The 22,855-nt window shown below is 40.5% G+C and overlaps 1 protein-coding gene across 2 annotated transcripts in view; it reads left to right on the forward strand.

Annotated features, from left to right (window-relative positions):
- Positions 1–22,855, forward strand: part of PIGN (phosphatidylinositol glycan anchor biosynthesis class N) — a 360,977-nt gene that overhangs the window by 108,643 nt on the left and 229,479 nt on the right. For both annotated transcript variants that reach the window (XM_063450558.1, XM_063450559.1), the window contains one exon: positions 20,522–20,600. In XM_063450558.1, the coding sequence (XP_063306628.1) occupies positions 20,522–20,600 (79 nt within the window). The remainder of the gene's footprint in view (positions 1–20,521; positions 20,601–22,855) is intronic.

Genomic DNA, 22,855 nt, shown 5'->3' on the forward strand with positions numbered 1-22,855 from the left:
CTACCTCTGGAATCAAGAACCCATGGATATAAAAGATTTCAGTACAAGGGTCAGAGGTGCTTTCGTTACCAAGGACGGTTTTGCAGGTTTCAAAAACATGGTGGAAACAACAGCCAGTGGCCTAGACAGGAATCCAACAGGCAAGACAAAAATAGGAAGTTTTGACGCCAAAAGAGTGGGAGGACGCCTTTGGTTCTTCGCCCACGGATGGAAAAAGAGTACAAGAACCGTTTCAGAAGGTTACAGAATAAAGTTTTCATCAAGACCACGTCCATCCTTCCTACTGTCAAGCTATCCTTTAAGGGTAAAAACAGAGGCACTCCTAACAGAAGCTCTTCTTCTTTTAAGAAAAGATGTGGTAGAGAAGGTACCCAAACGTTGGGTATTTCAGGGTGTTTACTCACGCCTTTTCCTGGTTCAAAAAACAGATGGATCCTTTCGGCCGATCCTAGTCCTGAAACAATTAAACACCTGCATACCGTACCAGAAGTTCCGTATGGAAAGTATTCTGTCTGTGACAAACATTTTACAAAAGGAAGATTACATGGCAAAGTTAGATTTAAAAGATGCTTATCTCCATGTACCGGTTTCAGAATCTTCCCGGAAGTTTCTCAGGTTTGTAGTTCTAACAAGAAAGCGAAGGATTCTCCATTTACAATTCAAGGCTCTTCCCTTTGGCCTGTCCTCAGCTCCTCGAGTTTTTACGAAGATCCTGGCACCCATAGCAGCAATTTTACATCTGAAAGGTATTTCGATTGTTCCATACCTGGACGATTGGTTCCTGAAAGCCCAATCAAGACAACTGCTAAATCTTCATCTCAAGATTGCAATGAAGGTTTTAAAAGATCACGGTTGGATCCTGAACCTGGAAAGTTGGAAGTTGACTCCGTCACTGAGTCTAGAATTCTTGGGTTTTCGGGTAGAATCACAGTCCCTTTCTCTTTTTCTACCAATAGTGAAACAAATGAGGATATTAAAAGCCGTATCAAAGCTGCAAAAAAACCTAAGCTCAATCAGGGCTGCTATGAGGTTACTAGGCCTCCTCACTTCTGCAATCCCGGCTGTTGCCTGGGCAAAGGCAGAATCAAAACCATTACAATGGGACATTCTTTCCCAATGGACACGAAAACAGGAAGATCTAGACTCTCCCTTCCACCTATCCAAAGGGTTAAAAAGACAACTGAACTGGTGTAAAGACAGAAGCAACATCTCAAAGGGCCTATCGTTTGCACAGAAACAGTGGATTACGATAACCACAGATGCCTCCCAGACGGGTTGGGGCACCCATCTAGGTTCTCAGTTCCATCAAGGTCTTTGGAACAGAGTGGAGGCAGGCGCTTCCTCAAATTTCAGGGAATTAACCCCTTAAGGACACATGACGTGTGTGACACGTCATGATTCCCTTTTATTCCAGAAGTTTGGTCATTAAGGGGTTAAAAGCGGTTTGGAAGGCACTGGTTTCCTTCAGTTCAGCCATCACCAATCAGTCAGTGAGGATTCAGTCGGACAACGCCACTACAGTGGCTTATTTGAATCACCAGGGAGGCACGAAGGTGAAAGCTCTACAAGATCTCTGCTACCTCATAATGTCTTGGGCCCAAGCGAATCTTCTCGCAATATCAGCTACCCTGGGCAGACTAGATGGGCCGAATGGTTCTTATCTGCCGTCACATTCTATGTTTCTATATCAGAGGGTCGCTAAACATTATTGCAGACAACCTCAGCAGAAGCCATTGGTCTCAGGCAGACTGGGCACTGTCAAACCAAGTTTTCTTGGAGCTGGTTTCACGCTTCGGCAGGCCAGAGATAGACTTGTTGGCCACAAGGAGAAACAGAAAAGTACAAAGATTTGCTTCTCTCCATACAGGAGATTACCCAGATGTCCTAGACGGTCTATCGATCCCTTGGAACTTCGACATGGCTTATGTTTTCCCTCCTATCGCTCTTATATCACGGATTGTTTAGAAAATAAGATGGGAGAAGGCAAGAATTTTGGCAGTCCTGCCCTTCTGGCCGAACAGAAGTTGTTTTCCAGAAGTGGAAAACATGACCATCTCACGTTGGCATCTCCCAGTCTCTTCTCAAATATTGGAGAATGTGACTCTTCCCATGGAAACCCTGAAGATGTTTCACCTGACAGCATGGTTGCTGCAAGGATGATCCTTCAAGGTCATGGTCTTTCTGACCTTTTATGTGACGTGTTGCTGTCTTCTGTCCGCTTGTCCACTTCGAAAATCTATTTCAGAGTTTGGATGAAGTTCAGAACCTGGTGTTCACTTCGAGGTTTGGATCCGGCCAAAGCCTCTATCCCGGAAATTCTTTCTTTTTTGCAAGATGGGTTTGAAGCCGGCCTGGGAGTATCTGCGCTCAAAGGCCAGATTTCATCTCTAAGTCACTTCCTGGTTCGTGACATTGCCTCAAACCTGCTTATACGAAGATTTCTTAAGTCCATAAGGCTGAAGAGGCCTCCCAAGTTAGTACCTTTCCCTACTTGGGATCTGTCTCTGGTGCTTCAAGCCCTTTGTGAACCACCGTTTGAACCATTACTGGATGTTCCGATCAAGCTGCTTACCTTCAAGACGGCTTTCCTGGTGGCTATCACCTCTGCTAGAAGAGTAGGTGAGATCCGAGCTCTCTCTTCCTCTACGGAATTCACCATTTTTCATCAAGACAAGGTGGTCCTGCACACCAAGCTTTCTTTTTTGCCTAAGGTTATTTCTAGTGCTGCTATTAACCAACCCTATTGTCCTGCCGGCTTTTTGTCAATCTCCTACATCGGATCTGGAAAGAAAGTGGCATCTCCTAGATGTTAGAAGATCCCTGATGTTAGATTTATCCTAGATGTTAGATTTATCTTCAGAAGACTAAGGGGTTTAGATCCTCAGATCATCTATTTGTATACTTTCAAGGCACTAACAGGGGTTGTGCTGTCTCAGGACCCTCTTTGGCCAGATGGCTGACAAATACAATCAGGTTGGCTTATCAATCCAAAGGGATTCCCCTTAGTTTCCCGTTAAAGGCTCATTCCACTAGAGCTATGGCGACCTCCTGGGCTGAAAAAGCAGCCGCCTCACCTGAAGACATCTGCAAAGCTGCTACTTGGTCTTCCTTACATACCTTTATCAAGCATTATAGGCTGGACGTATTCTCATCATCTGAAGCTGCTTTTGGGCGTAAGGTGCTACAAGCTGTGGCCTGCTGAGTTCCCACCCTTTGTTTAGTGCAGGGATCTTGCTATATCCCACTTGTAAGTACTGCCACTATACGAAGGGAAAAACAGTAATTTTACTTACCGTAAATTCCTTTTTTCTTGGTATAGTGGCAATACTGGCTTTCCCTCCTCTTTCATATAGATTAAATTCTTTGCATTATTCGGTCTCTGTTTGGTTCTTTTGTATTACTGGTATGTGACTCTGGGTTACAGCTTATATGGAGGCAGCAGGCAGAGAACAGCAATTAAATTCTAAGAAGGGGGAGCTTCTTGTCCAGAACCATAAGGAACATCCCACTTGTAAGTACTGCCACTATACTAAGAAAAAAGGAATTTACGGTAAGTAAAATTACTATTTTTTAGCTAGAAACTAGTTAAAATTAAGCTGGACTGATTACATTTTTGTTTTATATTTATGTAAACCAACTACCATTGTGTGTTTTAAATATTTATTTTCTACCCAATAATTGAGTATGGCATGGTTTATATTTCATCTTAAGACTGTTGTGACTGTAAAGAGAGATGATTCTTTATTTGAATGACCACTCCACACCCATAATGCATTTCAGCTTGGGAACACAGCTAGATTGCCATGTCGGATAGATGTGTTTAAGAAGACCTCTTCACTAACTCTCCAGTATTCAAGCTATATTGCAGCCATTTGCCCTAATTTAGGGACCCAGTGACTACTTACCTGCCCATGCTTACTGCATCAACCTCTTCCACACATGCCCTGAGGTAAGGAGATACATCTTCTGGCCAAGAGCTGCTGATGCCTCTGTGGATTACTGGTGCTCCCTACACTCTGTCTGTACACGTGAGGGACTCTCCACGATAGGGGACTGACTCGGGGATCTTGCCCTACACACATGGGGTGGTAGGGTAATCAGACATTCTGTGCTGATTCCTATAAAAACATGGGGCCTGGAATTCAGAGTTTGGGGCGCAGTTGTGCCTGGTATGCACCCATGATGTCACAAGCAGCCGGCCAATCAGGAGCCGGTTCAAAGCCTATCTCTCCCACCTGGTGGCATCTGGATGTGGGATTCACACCCCTAGAACACCGGACTGGATAGGGGCACGTAGTAAGGGGGGACGGGCTGGACAGGGACACTCACTATTCATACCCACCAAAGGGCAAGTCTTGCAGGATTACTAAAGGGAACGGCGTTCCTGCTGTGGAAAATGTGCAGGAACGCTGTTCCCATGTGTTCCTGCAGGACTCGAGCCCTGATTCTATAAAATATATATACAGTTGCAAGAAAAAGTATGTGAACCCTTTGGAATGATATGGATTTCTGCACAAATTGGTCATAAAATGTGATCTGATCATCATCTAAGTCACAACAATAGACAATCACAGTCTGCTTAACCCCTTAAGGACACATGACATGTGTGACATGTCATGATTCCCTTTTATCCCAGAAGTTTGGTCCTTAAGGGGTTAAACTAATAACACACAAAGAATGAAATGCTGCCATGTTTTTATTGAACACACCATGTAAACATTCACAGTGCAGGCGGAAAAAGTATGTGAACCTTTGCATTTAATAACTGGTTGAACCTCCTTTGGCAGCAATAACTTAACCAAACGTTTCCTGCAGTTGCAGATCAGATGTGCACAACGGTCAGGAGTAATTCTTGACCATTCCTCTTTACAGAACTGTTTCAGTTCAGCAATATTCTTGGGATGTCTGGTGTGAATCGCTTTCTTGAGGTCATGCCACAGCATCTCAATCGGGTTGAGGTCAGGACTCTGACTGGGCCACTTCAGAAGGCGTATTTTCTTCTGTTTAAGCCATTCTGTTGTTAATTTACTTCTATGCTTTGGGTCATTGTCCTGTTGCAACACCCATCTTCTGTTGAGCTTCAGCTGGTAGACAGATGACCTTAAGTTCTCCTGCAAAATGTCTTGATAAACTTGGGAATTCATTTTTCCTTCGATGATAGCAATCCGTTCAGGCCCTGACGCAGCAAAGCAGCCCCAACCATGATGCCCCCACCACCATATTTCACAGTTGGGATGAGGTTTTGATGTTGGTGTGCTGTGCCTCTTTTTCGCCACACATAGTGTTGTGTGTTTCTTCCAAACTACTCAACTTTGGTTTCATCTGTCCACAGAATATTTTGCCAGTACTGCTGTGGAGCATCCAGGTGCTCTTGTGCAAACTGTAAACGTGCACTAATGTGTTGTTTGGATAGCAGTGGCTTCCTCTGTGGTATCCTCCCATGAAATCCATTCTTGTTTCGTGTTTTACGTATTGTAGATTCGCTAACACGGATGTTAGCATTTGCCAGTGACTTTTGTAAGTCTTTAGCTGACACTCTAGGATTCTTATTCACCTCATTGAGCAGTCTGTGCTGTGCTCTTGCAGTCATCTTTACAGGTCGGCCACTCCTAGGGAGAGTAGCAGCAGTGCTGAACTTTCTCCATTTATAGACAATTTGTCTTACCGTGGACTGATGAACAGCAAGGCTTTTGGAGATACTTTTATAACCCTTTCCAGCTTTATGCAAGTCAACAATTCTTAATCGTAGGTCTTGTGAGAGCTCTTTTGTGCGAGGCATCATTCACATCAGGCAATGCTTCTTGTGAAAAGCAAACCCAGAACTGGTGTGTGTTTTTTGTTGGGCAGGGCAGCTGTAACCAACACCTCCAATCTCATCTCATTGATTGGACTCCAGTTGGCTGACATCTCACTCCAATTAGCTCTTGGAGATGTCATTAGTCTAGGGCAGGGGTTCTCAACCAAGTCCTCAGGACCCCCTACCAGTCCAGGATTTTGGGATTACATGGGTGTGTCTAAGGTGTTTAGAAAAAGGGAAAAGGTGTTTTTTTTTTTCTTTTTCTAAACACCTTAGACACACCCAGGTAATCGCTAAACCCTGGACTGGTAGGGGGTCCTTGAGGACAAGGTTGAGAACACCTGGTCTAGGGGTTCGCATACTTTTTCAACCTGCACTGTGAATGTTTACATGGTGTGTTCAATAAAAACATGGCAACATTTCATTCTTTGTGTGTTATTAGTTTAAGCAGACTGTGATTGTCTATTGTTGTGACTTAGATGATGATCAGATCACATTTTATGACCAATTTGTGCAGAAATCCATATCATTCCAAAGGGTTCACATACTTTTTCTTGCAACTGTATGTATGTGTCTATAAAGTATGTCTAAACCATATCTCCATAATCATAGGTCAATTTGTGCTTCTTAGTACTCATCAAATTCTACTCTGAAATGTGTACCTGCAAATCAGTGTAGGGATCCTAATATGGTAATGTGCCACTCTGCCAAGCATTTTCTAAATTCATCCCTCCTCGTCTTTTATCAATTGCATTATACTAGTCTTCACATCTGATTTAAAAAAATAATATTAATAAATATAATCTGACTAGTCACCAGAGCAATTACAGCTTAATGTAGTTCCGGTGAGTATAATCAGTCCCTGCAAGTTTATTTCAATAAACACTGTCTTTTCAGAGAAAAGGTAGTGTTTACACTACAGCCTAGGGACACCTCTAGCGGCCAATCCTTAGAGAATACTAGAGGTGCTTCCTGGGGCAGCAGTGACATTCAGTGCCTCCACCCTCTGCACGGAGCCACTGAATATTCCTCACAGAGATGCATTGATTCAATGCATCTCTATGAGGAGTTGCTTGTTGGCCAGGGCTGTGTTTGGTTCTGCCTTGGCTGAGATCAACAGAATTGACAATCTCAGGCAATCCAATTTTTAATGGGACAGCATTGTTACTGGCTAAGATCATCATTTGTGATGAGTTCAGCCAAGGATGCAGATCAGGGCCAGAGCCAGCACCAACAGACTGGAATATAGGTAAGATTTAGTAGGGGCAAGGGGTTGGGGTAGGGGCAAGGGGTTGGGGCAGGGGCAGGGGAGGCTAGGCTAGATAGTGTTTTTAACATTATATGGTCAGGAATACATCTCTGTATTCCTGTCCCTATAGTGTTCCTTTAATAACAGAAGCCAACAGCAATTCATGCTCTAGAAATTAAGAAAATAGTAAAATTCTTTGTAAAATATATGTCAAATAATCAATTTAAAAGAGAAAATGACATCAGTAATTGGCAGGGTTGCTGGGTTTTTTTTGGACGCAATTCAGCTCAATGCTGTTATACTGTCCAGCCTGTGTGGGTTCTTTATACAGAAGGCTTTTTTCTTCTCTTCATTTTCATTAATCTAAGTACCATATTAGCCAAGCTTTTCTGCAGTTCAGCTTAACCTCTTTTTTTCTCTCCGGAGTGTTTTATCGTTTACTGGTGGAACAAAAGGAATGCTTGCAGTAAGGTTCATTAGATTCACTGTGGATATTGCAGGTAGAGAGGCACAGACTGAGAGTAACTGTAGTCATTAGCCAGTCCCTGTAAACGTACCTTTTAAATCTTTGCCATTTATGAGAATTTTATCTTTATTTCAGAGCCAGGGTGCTGCCATCCTTTCAATTGACATAGTATAGGAAAGCATAGTTCCCCCTTGTATTGTCCGATACTTGTACAGTGTGAGCACCAACTGTCTGCTGATACTTAGACCTGCAGAAACTGTGCTGGGAGGGTGTAAGCACATGGCAGTTTCCTGTTCAGCTAAGAGGTTTGTCATATGCTTGGGCTGTGAAATAGGGAAGTATGATTTCCCCATTAATAATCAGTGGATAGGGGGTTGGAGCTCAGAGGCCACAGAAGAGTATTTAAAACGTAAATGTTCAGGGACAGATTCCTTGCATTGTAATCACTACCTTAAAGGACTACTATAGGCACCCAGACCACTTCAGCTCAATTAAGTGGTCTGGGTGCCAGGTCCATCTAGGATTAACCCTGCCTGCTGTAAACATAGCAGTTTCAGAGAATGGGTTAATATGGGTTAATCCAGCCTCTAGCGGCTGTCTCATTGACAGCCGCTAGAGGCGCTTCCGCGCTTCTCACTGATTTTTTAAGCTGGTTATGGTGTTTGGAGTGTTCCTTTTTTAGCAAAATATAGTCATTTATTTATTTATTTTTTTATGTGTAAAGTGTTCCATTGATTCCATACCTCTGGTCTTTGGACATCGGTAAGAGAGTTTAAAGGAGGTAGAGACAGTGGCAGAAATCGCTTTACTGGCATACCCCCTTCCAGTGAAGCGATTTGTGTCACTTGCTCTGCCATAAGGGTCAGACCCACGTGAAAATGGGTGGGTCCATCTGTAGAATTGTTAGGTCAGCCTGGCGTAAATTGCCACCAAGGGCGGTCTATGTAGGGCTCACTGTTTTATTGATCTCTGCAGAGTTGTGGCCTGAGCATAGAACGAGTGTGTCTAATGTCGCTTGATTGCTGTACTTGTTGGGACATTCCCAAAATCGATGATTGGGAAGCTTGTTGTTTGTTGTGAAACTTTTGTGCAACTACTAGATTTAAAAAAACAACCACTTGGATCTAGTATCCCCACAATGTTTGTAAGCAGTATTGACCAGGACTTCTCTGACCTCGCTTTATGTTTTAATAAGTCACAGGTTTTTTACCTTTTTTTTTTTTTTGAAAACCTGAAGAATCAATTAAAGTTTATTACTATTATATTATATCAACAGCAGTTGAGTTTACTATAATAATAGTTATTTTTAATATTGAGACATATGTAATAATAACTATTTATAAATCTCACACAAAGTACTTTCAATTATCTTAAAATAAAAAAAAATTCTCTTATTAAAATGCTACTAGTTGAGTTCATCTTAGAAGCAAATTGAATAATATTCCAAGTTTTATTATCACCAATATCATTATTATTAATACTGTATCATTAGCGCAGTATCAATCTACATTATAGCTTCATACAATGATCATTACTGAAAATGAAAGTTGCATTTTAATTCATACTGACTAAAATGTGCATTGCCCTTGTCTTAAATTTGTCTAAAAATCTATATAAAATATTTGTTTCATCTTTGTTGTAAAATCTATTCATGAAATTAATTGTAGATTAACTTTGTCTTATATGCTATCTATTTCTGGCTGTATTTGTGTTGCCACTGTGAGTGTATTGGCTCATTCCATTTGCTTTGCTACAGTAGCCAGCTGCCTTTGCATTGTTTAGCATCATTACCTCTCTTTGTCATTAGCTTAAGCAGAACGTCCAGGGATTTATCTGCAGCTTTGGAGTTATGTGGCACATCAGACATTTTTTTTTTTTTTGTAGTGTATAGTGGTTTTCAGTGGTTGGGCCTGAAAAGTGCTGCATAAACAGAAATGCAAAAACTCTCATTGCCCTTCTCCGTAGCAGTGACTGATAGGAATCCCAAGTTGGTAAGACAGAGAAGCCTCTAGAGATTGCTTGCAGTTCATGGCAGCCTTGTCATTATGCCGAATCAAACATGTTTCACGTTGTGATGTAGATGTTATTATCAAACATGGAAATTTAAATCGAACAATCTAACTTCCATTAAGGCCATTAGTCTTAATTGTTTTACAATCTAAAATTTGGCTATTTATTGCAATGCTTTTTTTTTTTTTTTTTTTTTTTTTTCAATACTACTAAACTATGAGTTCTACATCTGCAGACTTAAGAATCACAGAGTATGATGGTACAGCTTTTTAACTTATTGTCTCAAATCAGTATATAGGGACATGAACCAGCGTGTCACAACATTGTTGCATACAGATTTCTAGTAATGTCATCATTTTCTAAATAGTAATCTATTTTATTGATTGATGTTTTATGACAGTTTATTTAACCCCTTAAGGACCGGACTTTTTTTGCGATGTTGTACATTTGCGACCAGGCATCTTTTTGACACTTTTGTGGTGTTTGTGTTTAGCTGTAATTTTCCGCTCTCTCATTTACTGTTCCCATACAAATTATATATTGTTTTTTTCAGGACAAAAGGGGCTTTCTTTACATACCATTATTTATATAATCTCATGTAATTTAATTTTTAAAAAATGAAAAAATATGATGAAAAATTGAAAGAAATACACGTTTTTTGAATTTTATGTGAAAAATCTTTTACTCATCTACAAAAGCGAATGAAAAAAACTGCTAAATAGATTCAAAATGTTGTCCTGAGTTTAAAAATACCCAGTGTTTACATGCTTTTTGCTATTTTTTTGCATGTTATAGGGCTATAAGTACAAGTAGGATATTGCGGTTTCAAAACATACATTTTTAAAATGTATCAATAGTGACATTGTAACACTATTATCTGTCATAAATTGCTAAATAACACCCCACATGTACATATTTTTTTAAAAGTAGACAACCCAGGGTATTCAATATGGGGTATGTCCAGACTTTTTTAGTAGCCACTTAGTCGCAAACACTGGCCAAAGTTAGCGTTCATATTTGTTTGTGTGTGAAAAAAGTAAAACACTAAATTGAACGCTAATTTTGGCCAGTGTTTGTGACTAAGTGGTTACTAAAAAAAGACTGGACATACCCCATTTGCAATACCTTGGGTTGTCTTCTTTCGCAAATGGTATGCCATCATGGGGGTAATTCTCATTCCTGGGCTACCATACGCTCTCAAAGGCAACGTAACCAACCTGGCCATTTTCAATGTAAAAATATTTGACCCATATATTTGACCCTGTAACTTTAAAAAACGCTATAAAACCTGTACATGGGGGGTCCTGTTCTACTCAGGAGACTTTGCTGAACACAAATATTAGTGTTTAAAAACTGGAAAATGTATCACAACAACTATATCATCAGTAAAAGTGCTGTTTGTGTGTGAAAAATGCAAAAAAAGTCACTTTCACTGACAATATCATCGCTGTGATATGTTTTACTGTTTTGAATCACTAATATTTGTGTTCAGCGAAGTTCCCGAGTAAAACAGTACCCCCCATGTACAGGTTTTAGGGTGTCGTAGAACGTTACAGGGTAAAATACAGTGATAGCAAATTAAATTCTCTGTACTTTTGGCCTGGGTTGGCAGGCAGGTCCCTTAAATTGCAATCAATAAAATAACTTAATTATGTAAAAATATTACATAAATACGCACGTAGAATTTAAATATATATGCATATTTATATATTTGAAGTCTACGTGTATATTTTTATAATTATTTATGTAATTTTGTATATGGACATATGAATAGTTTGCATTCTTTTTATTTATTTATATATACATAGATATATATACAATTTCATTCTAAGTATATTTTGATATAAATATATATATATTAATATCAAAATACAGTTAGAATAAAATTTCGTATAGATATATAATTTTTTTAATTTTTATTATTATTTTTAATTTTTTAAATTTAATTTAAATTATTTATTATTCGTATTTTATAATAATATATACAATATATATAGTTATTATATATATATTATATATATATACGTGTGTAAATTAATTGTAAGTGTATTTTTATATTAATATATGTACATATTAATATAAAAATACACTTAGCATGACATTATATATATGATATATAGACATATATTATATAGGTATAATATATGTCTATATATCATATATATACACATATATAATAATATTTTTTTTTTATTAACTATAACTTTAAATTTTTTTTTTATTTTACACTGATTTTACAGTTGCAGGGAGACTGCCTGTCAGCACAGACAGTCCCCCTGCAGGCAGAGACTAGGACACCTATTGTGACCATGTGGTCGCCCTGTTGGGCGATCACATGGCCACAGGGGTCCTAAACCGCCATGGGGAGACTGTCTGGGCTGCAGGCAGTCTCCCCACACCGGGAGCACCGCCGATCGCCTCCGGGGGAACGACGGCGATCGGGTAAGTACATTGGACGGTTAGGACGGTTCAGGACCGTCACCGGTCGGCAACGCAAAAATGCCGATGACGGTCCTGAACCGTCCTCCGTCCTTAAGGGGTTAAAGGCATTCTCTAGTGCCAGGAAAACAAAGCTGTTTTCCTGGCACTATAGGGTTAATAGGTCCCCCCTCCCGCGGGACTCCCTTCAGCCACTTACCTGAATCCAGCACCAATGTCCCTCAGTGCTGGGTCAGGCTCCGCCCACGCATCTCGCGCGCATCAGACCTCCCCTTAGGAAAGCATTTTTCAATAATGGACCAAAAGTCTGTTTGGATTCCAGAAGTGCCCCCAGTGGCTGTCTTGTAGACAGCCACTGAGGGCAGACTAAGAGATGCAGTGTAAACATTGCAGTTCTCTAGCACTAGGTGCAAAAGGGACACAGTGAGCTGAAGTGGTCTGGGTGCCTACAGTGTCCCTTTAAAGATTGGCAAGCTCTAGAACAGCAGTGGTGAACCTATGGTACACTTGCCACAGCAGGCATGCAGAAGCCTCTCTGTTGGCACACAAGCCATAATTTTGCTGCATCTTAGGCACTGCTCTGTACGTGCTCGTGGCTGTTAAAAAGTCTGCAGCAGTCATCTGATTTGTGATTGGACAGCTCTCAGTAGACATGATTGCTTGCACAAGTAAGACGTGAGAGAAGGGACCTTTCATGTCAATTCACATTTTTGTAAATAAACCTCTTATTTTATTTTTATTTTTTTACTATCAATATGGTTTTTTGTAAAACTGTATCATTAAAATTCATTTTATTGTGTATTCCTTAGGAGGATAATAAAACCGTTAATTGGTTCAGAAAGTTGGGTGGAGTGTTTTGTAGTTCAGAAAGTTGCAAAGAAAACCAAACCAAAAAAAAAAAAAAAGTTTTCAGGTTTAATTGCCTTGTTGACAGTATGAGATAAATAAGTTTGTTTTATGTTGCAGTCTCGGCATTCAAGCTCCAAAAGGTTTATCATCACTGCTTTGTTAGTACTTCAGCTGTTTTGTGCCAAGTCTCTCAACAGGCTTAACCACAATATACTGGCGTAGCAGAGACCTTCTCATAAATCCTGTTCATGGCATGTTTCTCAATTTGTACTAAAGATAAAAATAAAAAAAACAATGCCGTACTCTTGTACATGTGAGAGAGGTCTATGGAGGATCTGGCAAGACTGTGAGATCTTCCCTAGAACTCTTCACGTGATGCATTAAACATTGCCTTTTACCATAACTGTTTCTAGCAATGATTGCTGGGAAATTACTAAATTTGGAAACAGAAACTTTACCTTTTTTAAGATTTTTCAAGCATTGTGGGGGGGGGGAAAAAATCACCATACAGAGTACTCTTACCTGGTTTATGATGAATTCTAATACTGCTATCAATCAACCAACAATTGCATTTAAACCATCAGTGCCATCATTTTGCCTATGTGATTAGAACACCAACCTTGCCCACATTCCACTAACATCCAGATACCTTCTACCCGGGTCACTCTTCTTGGGATTGCTACCCAAAGCTCGGCAGACCATCTTCCACGTGGTGTTGGTAATTAAGCCTGTCTGCAGTACGTGAGGGACCATGGTTTAAACAGATTTTACGTAAAATCTCTGCATTTCCTAGCATTTTTCTGTAACACAATGTGTCGCTATGTGCTTTCAGTATAGTTTAGTGTAGCACCTTCCAATACAAGTACAGTATAAGTTAGTTTACCCACAAAAGGACACAATTAGGTTCAATCAAATAAAAAGTAAACTGCTAAAGTATAATTAAATACGTTGAAAAAAATATATATTTATGTGATTGCTCTTTTACTTCATGTACATTGCACATCACATTGCTGTTTATCAATAACCCACTATATAGAATGTTTAATATTATTCTACGTGCAGCCTTACAGACATCTTGCATTATGCTGCTATTTTGGGAATTTGCATTTCCTAAAATAGGTGCAGCTCTTCTACTAGTGAGCTGCTACTTTATCATTTCTTTACATGTATATTGCTCTAATACACAATTTGTCTTTTTAAAAGCCGTTTTTATTGAATGCATAATCACAGATGGTACATCAAATATGATACAAATGATACAATACAACTGTAATACAGTCCATTGTACGTGCTTTAAGAAAACCACAATTCATCTGTATACCGCTATTTATTTTAAACTGAATTTGAGTTTTGTTGTTCCTTTTATTAAATGGGCTAAGTACATCTGTGTTTGAAGTAAAATATATACCGGACTTCACATGAACACTTCTGACATTTTATTTTTGTAATTTTGTTGGGGGGGGAGGAAGTCATTTAGGGACAATGACCTGTTAGTGAAAAAGAAGAGAATTTTTTTTTTTCTTTCTCAGAATGGTGATCGGGAAAGAGTATTCCAGTCTATGTGATTAATAAGTTCCAGATATGCTCCATATCTGGAAGAGATTTGTTAGCAAGGCAGAGGTGACCAAGTTAGGTTGAGTACTTTATGTTAAAAACCAGCAATGTGAAAAGCTTTATAAGTTAGAGTACATCTCAGAAATCAGAGAAATCAAAGTAAAACTGATACCGGAGAAACTGACGGAAGCCAAGCACAGAGAAGTGGACACAGGTTTCTTCAGGAAGGAAGAGATTCTTTATTCGATTCACCGACCGGGGCTCAGAGGGACTAATGTCACCAAAAAACAGCAAAGTCTGAGCCCAGAACTGACTGTGTAAATGCATAATATAGACATATAGCTCCTCCTATAGTTAACTCTACCCACATATACTCTTTACACAATCAGCTGAACAAAGCCTAACGTTCCTTACCTGTTAGACCACATGGCTCACCCAGAACAATGGAGGAGGGGAATATGCCACATGGCAATCTTGTCCTAGTAAATTTATTTTTACTGAGATTCCACCACAAAACAATCTGCAATTTTCACCATGCAAGACAATACATCTTCCCAACAGCTTATCATCTCTAACCTGTGTTATTGCTTAACGTACTTCTTTCCTCTCCAGATAGAATTTTGGTTGTAAAGTCCAGACATCTACGTGAAATGCTAACTTAGCAGTAATATTTGTTATAGACAAGGCACACTTTGAGGGAGGTGAGATTAAACAGCTGTCAAGCAAACAGATGATTTTACAATCTTAAAATAATTTCAAATATACAGGCATGCAATGTTAAAGTTGTACATTATAACACAAAATGTTGTTCTGGTCCATTAACCTCTTCAGACATCACACAAATGGACAGAGTGAAACCATGTATCCCTAAGGGACAGATTGCTGAATGTTAAATAGCATGGGAAAGCAGTGAATCATTTTGCTCCCTGTTAATGCAATGCTTCACTATAATTTATGTGGTGTCATTTTCATTGAGCTTAGCTTTTTTTTTTTTTTAAGGTTAGCTGATTTCTGTACTGTACATTTGAGAAATCACTGTTTGAGTAATTTTTCAAAATATCCATGCTGGTAAAAACTTAAAAGAAGGTTTTAACTGTGAAAATATTCCCCCGACATAAAATAAAAAATAAATCATTATTGCTCAAAACAAATCTTTGATTTAGAGATAAATGGTTGAGAAGGTTAAATAGTGGTTTCCGAAATCATTTTTCAAATTGCAAAAAAGTTGGATTTTTTTTTCATGTTTCCTATTGGGTATTCTAATCAACAAAACATGTAATATTTCCAAGAGTAAAATCACATAACTACTCAAATACAAAAGCTAAAACTTGGGACAAGTCTTAAGCAGGAACCAAAGTATTAATCATACCATTTAACACTAGATATAGAGAATTGCAATAGGGTTGTAATTATTTTCACTTTAAAAAGCTTCAATACAGTTCCTCCCCGTAGGTGAAAGAACCTGCATTCTGGGGAAAAATTATTTCCAACCTTTAAAGGACCACTATAGTGCCAGGAAAACAAACTCGTTTTCCTGGCTCTATAGGGTCTCTAGGTCCCCCCACCCTCAGGGCCCCACTCCTGCCGGGCTCTAGGGGTAGGAAGTGGTTAAATCTTACCTTTTTTTCCCTCGCCGGGTTCCCTCCTTCTTTCTCCGTCATCGGCTGAATGCGCATGCGCGGCAAGAGCCGCGTGCACATTCAGTCAGTCCACAGGAAAGCATTCTCAATGCTTCCCTATGGACGCTGGCGTCTTCTCACTGTGAAAATCACAGTGAGAAGCGCGAAAGCGCCTCTAGCGGCTGTCAATGAGACAGCCACTAGAGGCTGGATTAACCCATATGTAAACATAGCAGTTTCCCTGAAACTGCTATGTTTACAGCAGAAAGGGTTAATCCTAGATGGACCTGGCATCCAGACCACTTCATTAAGCTGAAGTGGTCTGGGTGCCTATAGTGGTCCTTTAAGTGCCAGAGTTATGCCCAAGCACTTTTGTGGTAATGTGTCAAGTGCACTTTTGGTATTCAAAATGGTTCAATAAGTACAGTGTGTTCAACATTAATATCTTATTGCATTACAAAATAAAACATAGCTGAATTACATGCTATATACATGGGGTGGGATATGGCTTCAGCCACACACACTATTCTTTTGCAGGAGGTACATTGAGATGTCTGTTGGCAAAGTACTGAAGGATTGAAGCAGCACATGATTTTTAAATGGTCTTTGATAGCTCAGCCCATCACAACCACAGTGTTCTCCAGGTCTCAACTGACCTACTGATATATTTTCTAGTGGACTGCAATACCTGGAGTTCTCCAGACTGATAGTGAGGTGTTTGCTAGTAGCTGCAGTCCGGAATGAGACCGTGTTCTTGACATTCATAATACACTCTGGTTCTCGTTGATGGTAGCAGTCTGTGTCTCTCACTTGTGCAGCAATCTCGTGAATGCTCCGTCATGCTGCGCAGGTTATACTAATGAAGGTCGGTGATGGACTGACAGTGGTTTGGGCCCCCAAGCAAAATTAGGACCTGGGCCCCCTGCAGATCAATATATTTGCTAGTGTAGATGTACCGTGTATTTGATTGCATGTGCATGTAACGTGAATGTGTGCTTCTGTGTGTATATTCACTGTGAGCCATGGTGTAATTATATATGTATGTCTTTGTGTGTCGTGTCAGGATATGTGGAATTAGAGTTTATTTAGAGGGAAACTATAGTGCTAGGAAAACAAAGTTAGTTACCCACAGTTAAAAAAAACCCTAGGTGCTGATGTCCCTAGGTGCTGATTCAGGCACTGCTTTCGCATTAGGACTTCCCACACAGTAAAGCATTGTATAATGCTTTCCTATGGGGTTTTGTATGAAGCTAGATGTCCTCATGCATAGCGTAAGGACGTCCAGCGTCACTTAGGTGACCAGAAGTTGCTTAACGACCCTGAAGTCTCTAGTGGCTGGTAGACAGCCACTAGAGATGGGTTAACCCTGAAAGGTAATTATTGCAGTTTCTCAAAAACTGCAATAATTACCATTGCGGGGTTAAGGAACCTGGGACACCTCACTCAGACCACTTCAATGAGCTGAAGTGGTCTGGGTGCCTAAAGTGTCCATTTGAATATATTTAAGTGGATAAAAAGACCCCACAATCAAAAATGGGGGGTGGGGGGGGACTAGTAATTTCTACCACTAAATCATAGTAGTAATCATGTGGGGGTAGGGGAGGGTTAGAGGTCATAGCATAGGATGCAGGGTTATAAAGGCCATAGTGGGTGCAGAGGTTAATAGGGGCTTTAATGAATGCAAGGGGTAATAGGGGCTGTAGTGTGTGCAGAGGACATGGGGGCTGCAGTGGGGGCAAGGGGATAAACGCAGTGGATGACCGGGGCATAGAAGCTGTAGTGGTTATAGGGGCTTTAGTGGGGACAGGGAGTAATAGAGCCAATAGTCGGGGTAGGGGGTAATAGGGGCTATTGTGGATGTAGGCGAGGGATAGGGGCTGTGGTAGGTGCAGAGAGCAATAGATGCTGTAGTTGGCAAATGGACTGTAGTGCGGGCAGGGAATATAGGGTCTGTAGGGGATATAATAGCTGTAGAGTGTGCAGGGATTTTAGGGGCTGTAGCGTGTAGGGATGCTGCAGGGGTTTGAAGGGCTGCAGGGGTAGACGGTCTGTAAGGTAAGGGGTCTGTAGGGGCTGCAGGAGGTGTAGGTATTTTAAGGACTCTAGTGGGTATACAGGCTGTAGGGGGCTGCAGTGGTTAGCAGGGCTGCAGTGGTTAGCAGGGCTGCAGTGGGTAAGGGGTTGGTGAGGTTTAAAGAACAGCAATAGGTAGGGGGGCTGCAGGAGTTAGAAAGGCTGCATGGGGTTAGAAGGGCAGTAGGGTGTTGAGCGGTTATTGGTGCTGCAGCGATTAGAATGGCTGCAGGGGGTAGGGGAGTTGTAGGGGCTTCAGGAGGTAAGGGGGCTACAGGGGGTTATAAGGGCTGCAGGGGTTATAAGGGTTGTAGGGTGTAGGGGGGCTGCAGGGGTTAGAAGGGCTGATTATATAGAGTTTTAATTAAAAAAAAAAAGCTGCATTCCCTTCCCTCAGCCTTACCTGTGGCATGCTGTTGCAGATACTGCTAGCTGTCTGTAATAGTGATCAGGTAGCTCCGCACAGCTCGTTGAACTTTTGCCACATGATTTCATTTCCTGCATAAAATAATAAACACATTGGAAAAGCCCCATTAGCTGTCTCTTAGTGTGCCATGCTGTGACCGGAAAAGGGGGGATTGTATTTTGTAACAGGGGCCCGTGGAGTGCAGTTCGGGCCCCTTGCTGTGTTCAGGCTGGCTGGGGAGATGCTTAACTCCTCAGCCCAGTTGTTACGTAACTGCACAGCAGGCAGGCCCCCAAGAGCCTCAGGCCCTCGGTCCATGACCAATTTGCCCAAGTGCTCAGTCCGCCCCTGGTTGCTGGGATATATGTTGTTATGTCAAACAACTCCAGAAGCCTTCATTTATCAAATACATAGACTGCTCTATGTGAGTAGGGTACACACACAGAGTTTTATGCAAAATAATTTAAAAATTGTATTTGTACTTGGTCACTTGTCCATATTTTGCCAGCCCAGTCTACTTAAAGGAGCACTATAGGGTCAGTAACACAAACTTGTCACTGACCCTGTAGTGCCCCCCCCTTAACCCCTTAAATATAGCAACATCTTACCTTTATTCCAATCTGCTGCAGCTGACTCTGCCCCAGATCTGCCTGCTTGGCTGACATCATCAGAAGTCATGATCTGAGTCAATCACAATCCTTTTACATAGAAAAGCTTTGGATTGGCTGAACTTGTCAAGGAGGCAGGTCAGGGGCAGAACCAGCACAATCCAAACACAGCTCTGGCCAATCAACATCTCCTCATAGAATGAATCAGTGCATCTCTATGAGGCAAGTTCAGTGTCTCCACGCAGAGGGTGGAAACACTGAATGGCAGTCCTGCACTGACCCAGGAAGCACCTCTAGTAGCCATCTGAAGAGTGGCCAGTGGAGGTATCCCTAAGCCAGGGATAGGCAACCTTCGGCACTGACGTTGTGGACTACATCCTCCATAATGCTCTTACACCCATAATACTGGCAAAGCATCAAGGGAGATGTAGTCCAAAACATCTGGAGTGCCGAAGGTTGCCTATGCCTGCCCTAAGCTGTAATGTAAACACTGCATTTTCTCTAAAAAGACTGAAAAAAAACTAAAATGTTTTTACTGCAAAAAGCCTGAGGAGAATGATTATACTCACCAGAAAACATGCAATAAGCTGTAGTTGTTCTGGTGGCTATAGTGTCCCTTTAACATTCCATATGTGGTCTTTACAACTTTATGCAGCGATGGACGTTCCTCGTAGAGATGTATTGATTCTGTGCATATCTATGAGGAGATGCTGATTGGTTTAGTGTGGAGTTTTGTTGCGCAAGTGCAAGAGCCTCCCAATGTTTTCTTATATTGACAGAGTTTGATGAACTCAGCCAAGGAGTAGGGGCAGGGGTAAGTAAATCCATCTTTTACTCCTCTCACAAGGTGACTGGGGACCTAAATGGCACATTTAGAACTAGCGTGTCAGGAATACATTTTTTATTCCTGACAATTGTGTTCCTTTAAGCTTAAAGTGGACTTGTCACGGCTGACATTAATAGTGTTGACTTAAGCCCAGGGAGAGAGATGTTTGACCTATTTGTGTATATATCAACATTTGTGTTCATGCACAATAACAGCAGTTGTGTGTTTGTGGAGTGATACACATTATTTATTTATAGCTCTTGTCATAGCAGTGCTTGGCAGACCTGTGAGGTAAAGAGACTTATTTGACTTTTATTGTAACTTTGAAAAGAACCATATATCAGTATTCATAATTATTTCATTGTACTTATTTACCTGTATGTCTGTCTGTCTGTCTATCTATCATACTGTTACTTGTATGTCAATAGCTCAAACTCCCATTTTTCCACGCAAGCTTCTTGCTTTTTACAAGCAAACATTTAAACTTACCATCTGTTTCTTGAACTTTATTTGAGCATGTATTTTGCATTTTCTTCCTCTGTTTGCTACACGTGATATATACATATATATTTATTTATCTTTGTTTATCCATGTACACACCTTTTTCATCACTATGTGTTTGCAGTTTGCTTTCAGAGTCTGAACAGCTTGACATTTTGAGGAAAACAAAATCTTACATTCAAGGAGGAAATTACAAAGAAGCGGTAAGTGTAAAATCAAAAGTCAGCACTAGTTGCTTATTTGAGTAATGTCTTTCATGTGTCCTTGCGTTTCTTTTGTCGTAAAGATTGGCATTTCAATCATACGAAAACTCGTAGCGCAAATCTATTTAGCACCAAATTACCAGAGCATTCAGAGCTAGACATAGCAATTTGTACTGCACCGGGAAAGTGACATGTGATTTCTCTTATTTTCTTTATTAACCATTTAACACTGTTTCTGTTTCAGCCAGTTATCTGGGCTTTTTTTTTTTTTTTTTGCTGACTAAGAAACAACCATCTGTTCTATCAGTGGGTGATTCTCCACCCTTTGTTTCTAAGAGCAGAGTCTCCTTTGAGGTTTTTGGTGCAGTGCTTGCTATAACCATTTACTCTGGTACTGGAAATACACCTGTGATGGAAACCATCAAATAGTTTCCATCACTCCACACTCACAACCCTTTATCAATTCATATAATTCCAATACCTTAGCAAAAAGTAGAACGTTTTATTTTCTTTCTCTCCCCCAATTGTCCCCCCGCCCCACCTTGTTCTCTGCCCCCCCCGCCCCCTCCTCATTATTTTAGCATAAATTGTAAACTATAAAACATAAAAACGAATGTGTTTTGGGAATACAAAAAAAAGTTAAATAATCATCATTGTGAGTTTAAAGTAACATTTCTGGGAGACGGGGCCTGACCGCCATGCAGACCGGTCGCATACGGGAAAGGATCCTGCAGACTCGGTCTATTTCGGCTGATAATCTGAGCTCTTAAATCTCCCATTGCAAAGATACCTTGGTTACCCTGAGAGCCTGGTGGGGGCCCTTATAACCCACTGAGATATTCACAACCTACGGGGAATCGCATAAGGGGAAATATTGATTCGGGGAGCTCTTGAAAGCAGAGGATTGGGGGGGCCAGGGGAAGCGGGAGCTGGGAGAGGGGAGGTCCTTTACACTGTTAGCTGTGTGTGTACAATGAAAGATAACACTATCAAAGTACATAGATGTCTCAGTGGGGGAAGCTAGGCTCCTCCATATGTTGTCAGTAGCTAGGGAGGTGGGCTTGGCCACAACAGATATGATAATTTGCCGTGACACATTCCTAACACAATAACTACTGCAATTAACAGTTATTATACATTTAGAAGGCCTCTGAGTGATTATGTATTTTTTTTACTGCAAACTATTTAGCTTGTTACTTATAATGCAAGTAGTAAGGTACTGTTTGCCCAGGGTTGCATTAGTGTAGTTAAAATCAGAGAAGATAAGCACAGATTTATGAAGACCTTGAACATGTGTAGAAGCATACAGGATTCTGATTGCTGTATGCCAAGAATGTATTTATTTTAACAGTTTGAGAGTGTGACTTCTACAGCACTGGCCTTATCTATCATATTCCAGAACTGTAAATAAATTGCTCTGCATTGGAATTTAGGGTTTTAAAGGCTTCTGACTTAATGGGATAATGCAGATCAGCCTTTCTTTCAAGTAAGGAAATGCTAAATATGTTTGCCTTGTATGCTTACTATACATTGGCTACAGATACATATTTTCATAACCTGAGAATCAAATGATCAAAACCAATAATAGCCTCTACAGAACTTGTTTACCATTTCAACTGCTTTTAGGGCAATGACCTTTATTCATCCGTTCGTATCTCCTCTTTAAGCATATTAGAGCATGAAATTAATAATATGTTGCCCCATATCTTCAGATGAAAGGGGTTTAATGCACCTTTAAATGTGTTTGTTATAGCAGACTGTCAGCATGGAGCTATACCCACAAGAAGTTCCCAAAGGTTTAGTATGTTTATTATGTAATTGGTACCTGCTCAAGTGATGCTTCCTATTGTGATCTATATTGTGCATGGTCTTCCATTGGCTTCAGTGAATATATATATATATATATATATGTATATATATATATATACACAGGGAGTGCAGAATTATTAGGCAAATGAGTATTTTGACCACATTATCCTCTTTATGCATGTTGTCTTACTCCAAGCTGTATAGGCTCGAAAGCCTACTACCAATTAAGCATATTAGGTGATGTGCATCTCTGTAATGAGAAGGGGTGTGGTCTAATGACATCAACACCCTATATCAGGTGTGCATAATTATTAGGCAACTTCCTTTCCTTTGGCAAAATGGGTCAAAAGAAGGACTTGACAGGCTCAGAAAAGTCAAAAATAGTGAGATATCTTGCAGAGGGATGCAGCACTCTTAAAATTGCAAAGCTTCTGAAGCGTGATCAT

Source organism: Pelobates fuscus, chromosome 4 (assembly GCF_036172605.1).
Source record: "Pelobates fuscus isolate aPelFus1 chromosome 4, aPelFus1.pri, whole genome shotgun sequence".
Classification (NCBI taxonomy): Eukaryota; Metazoa; Chordata; class Amphibia; order Anura; family Pelobatidae; genus Pelobates; species Pelobates fuscus.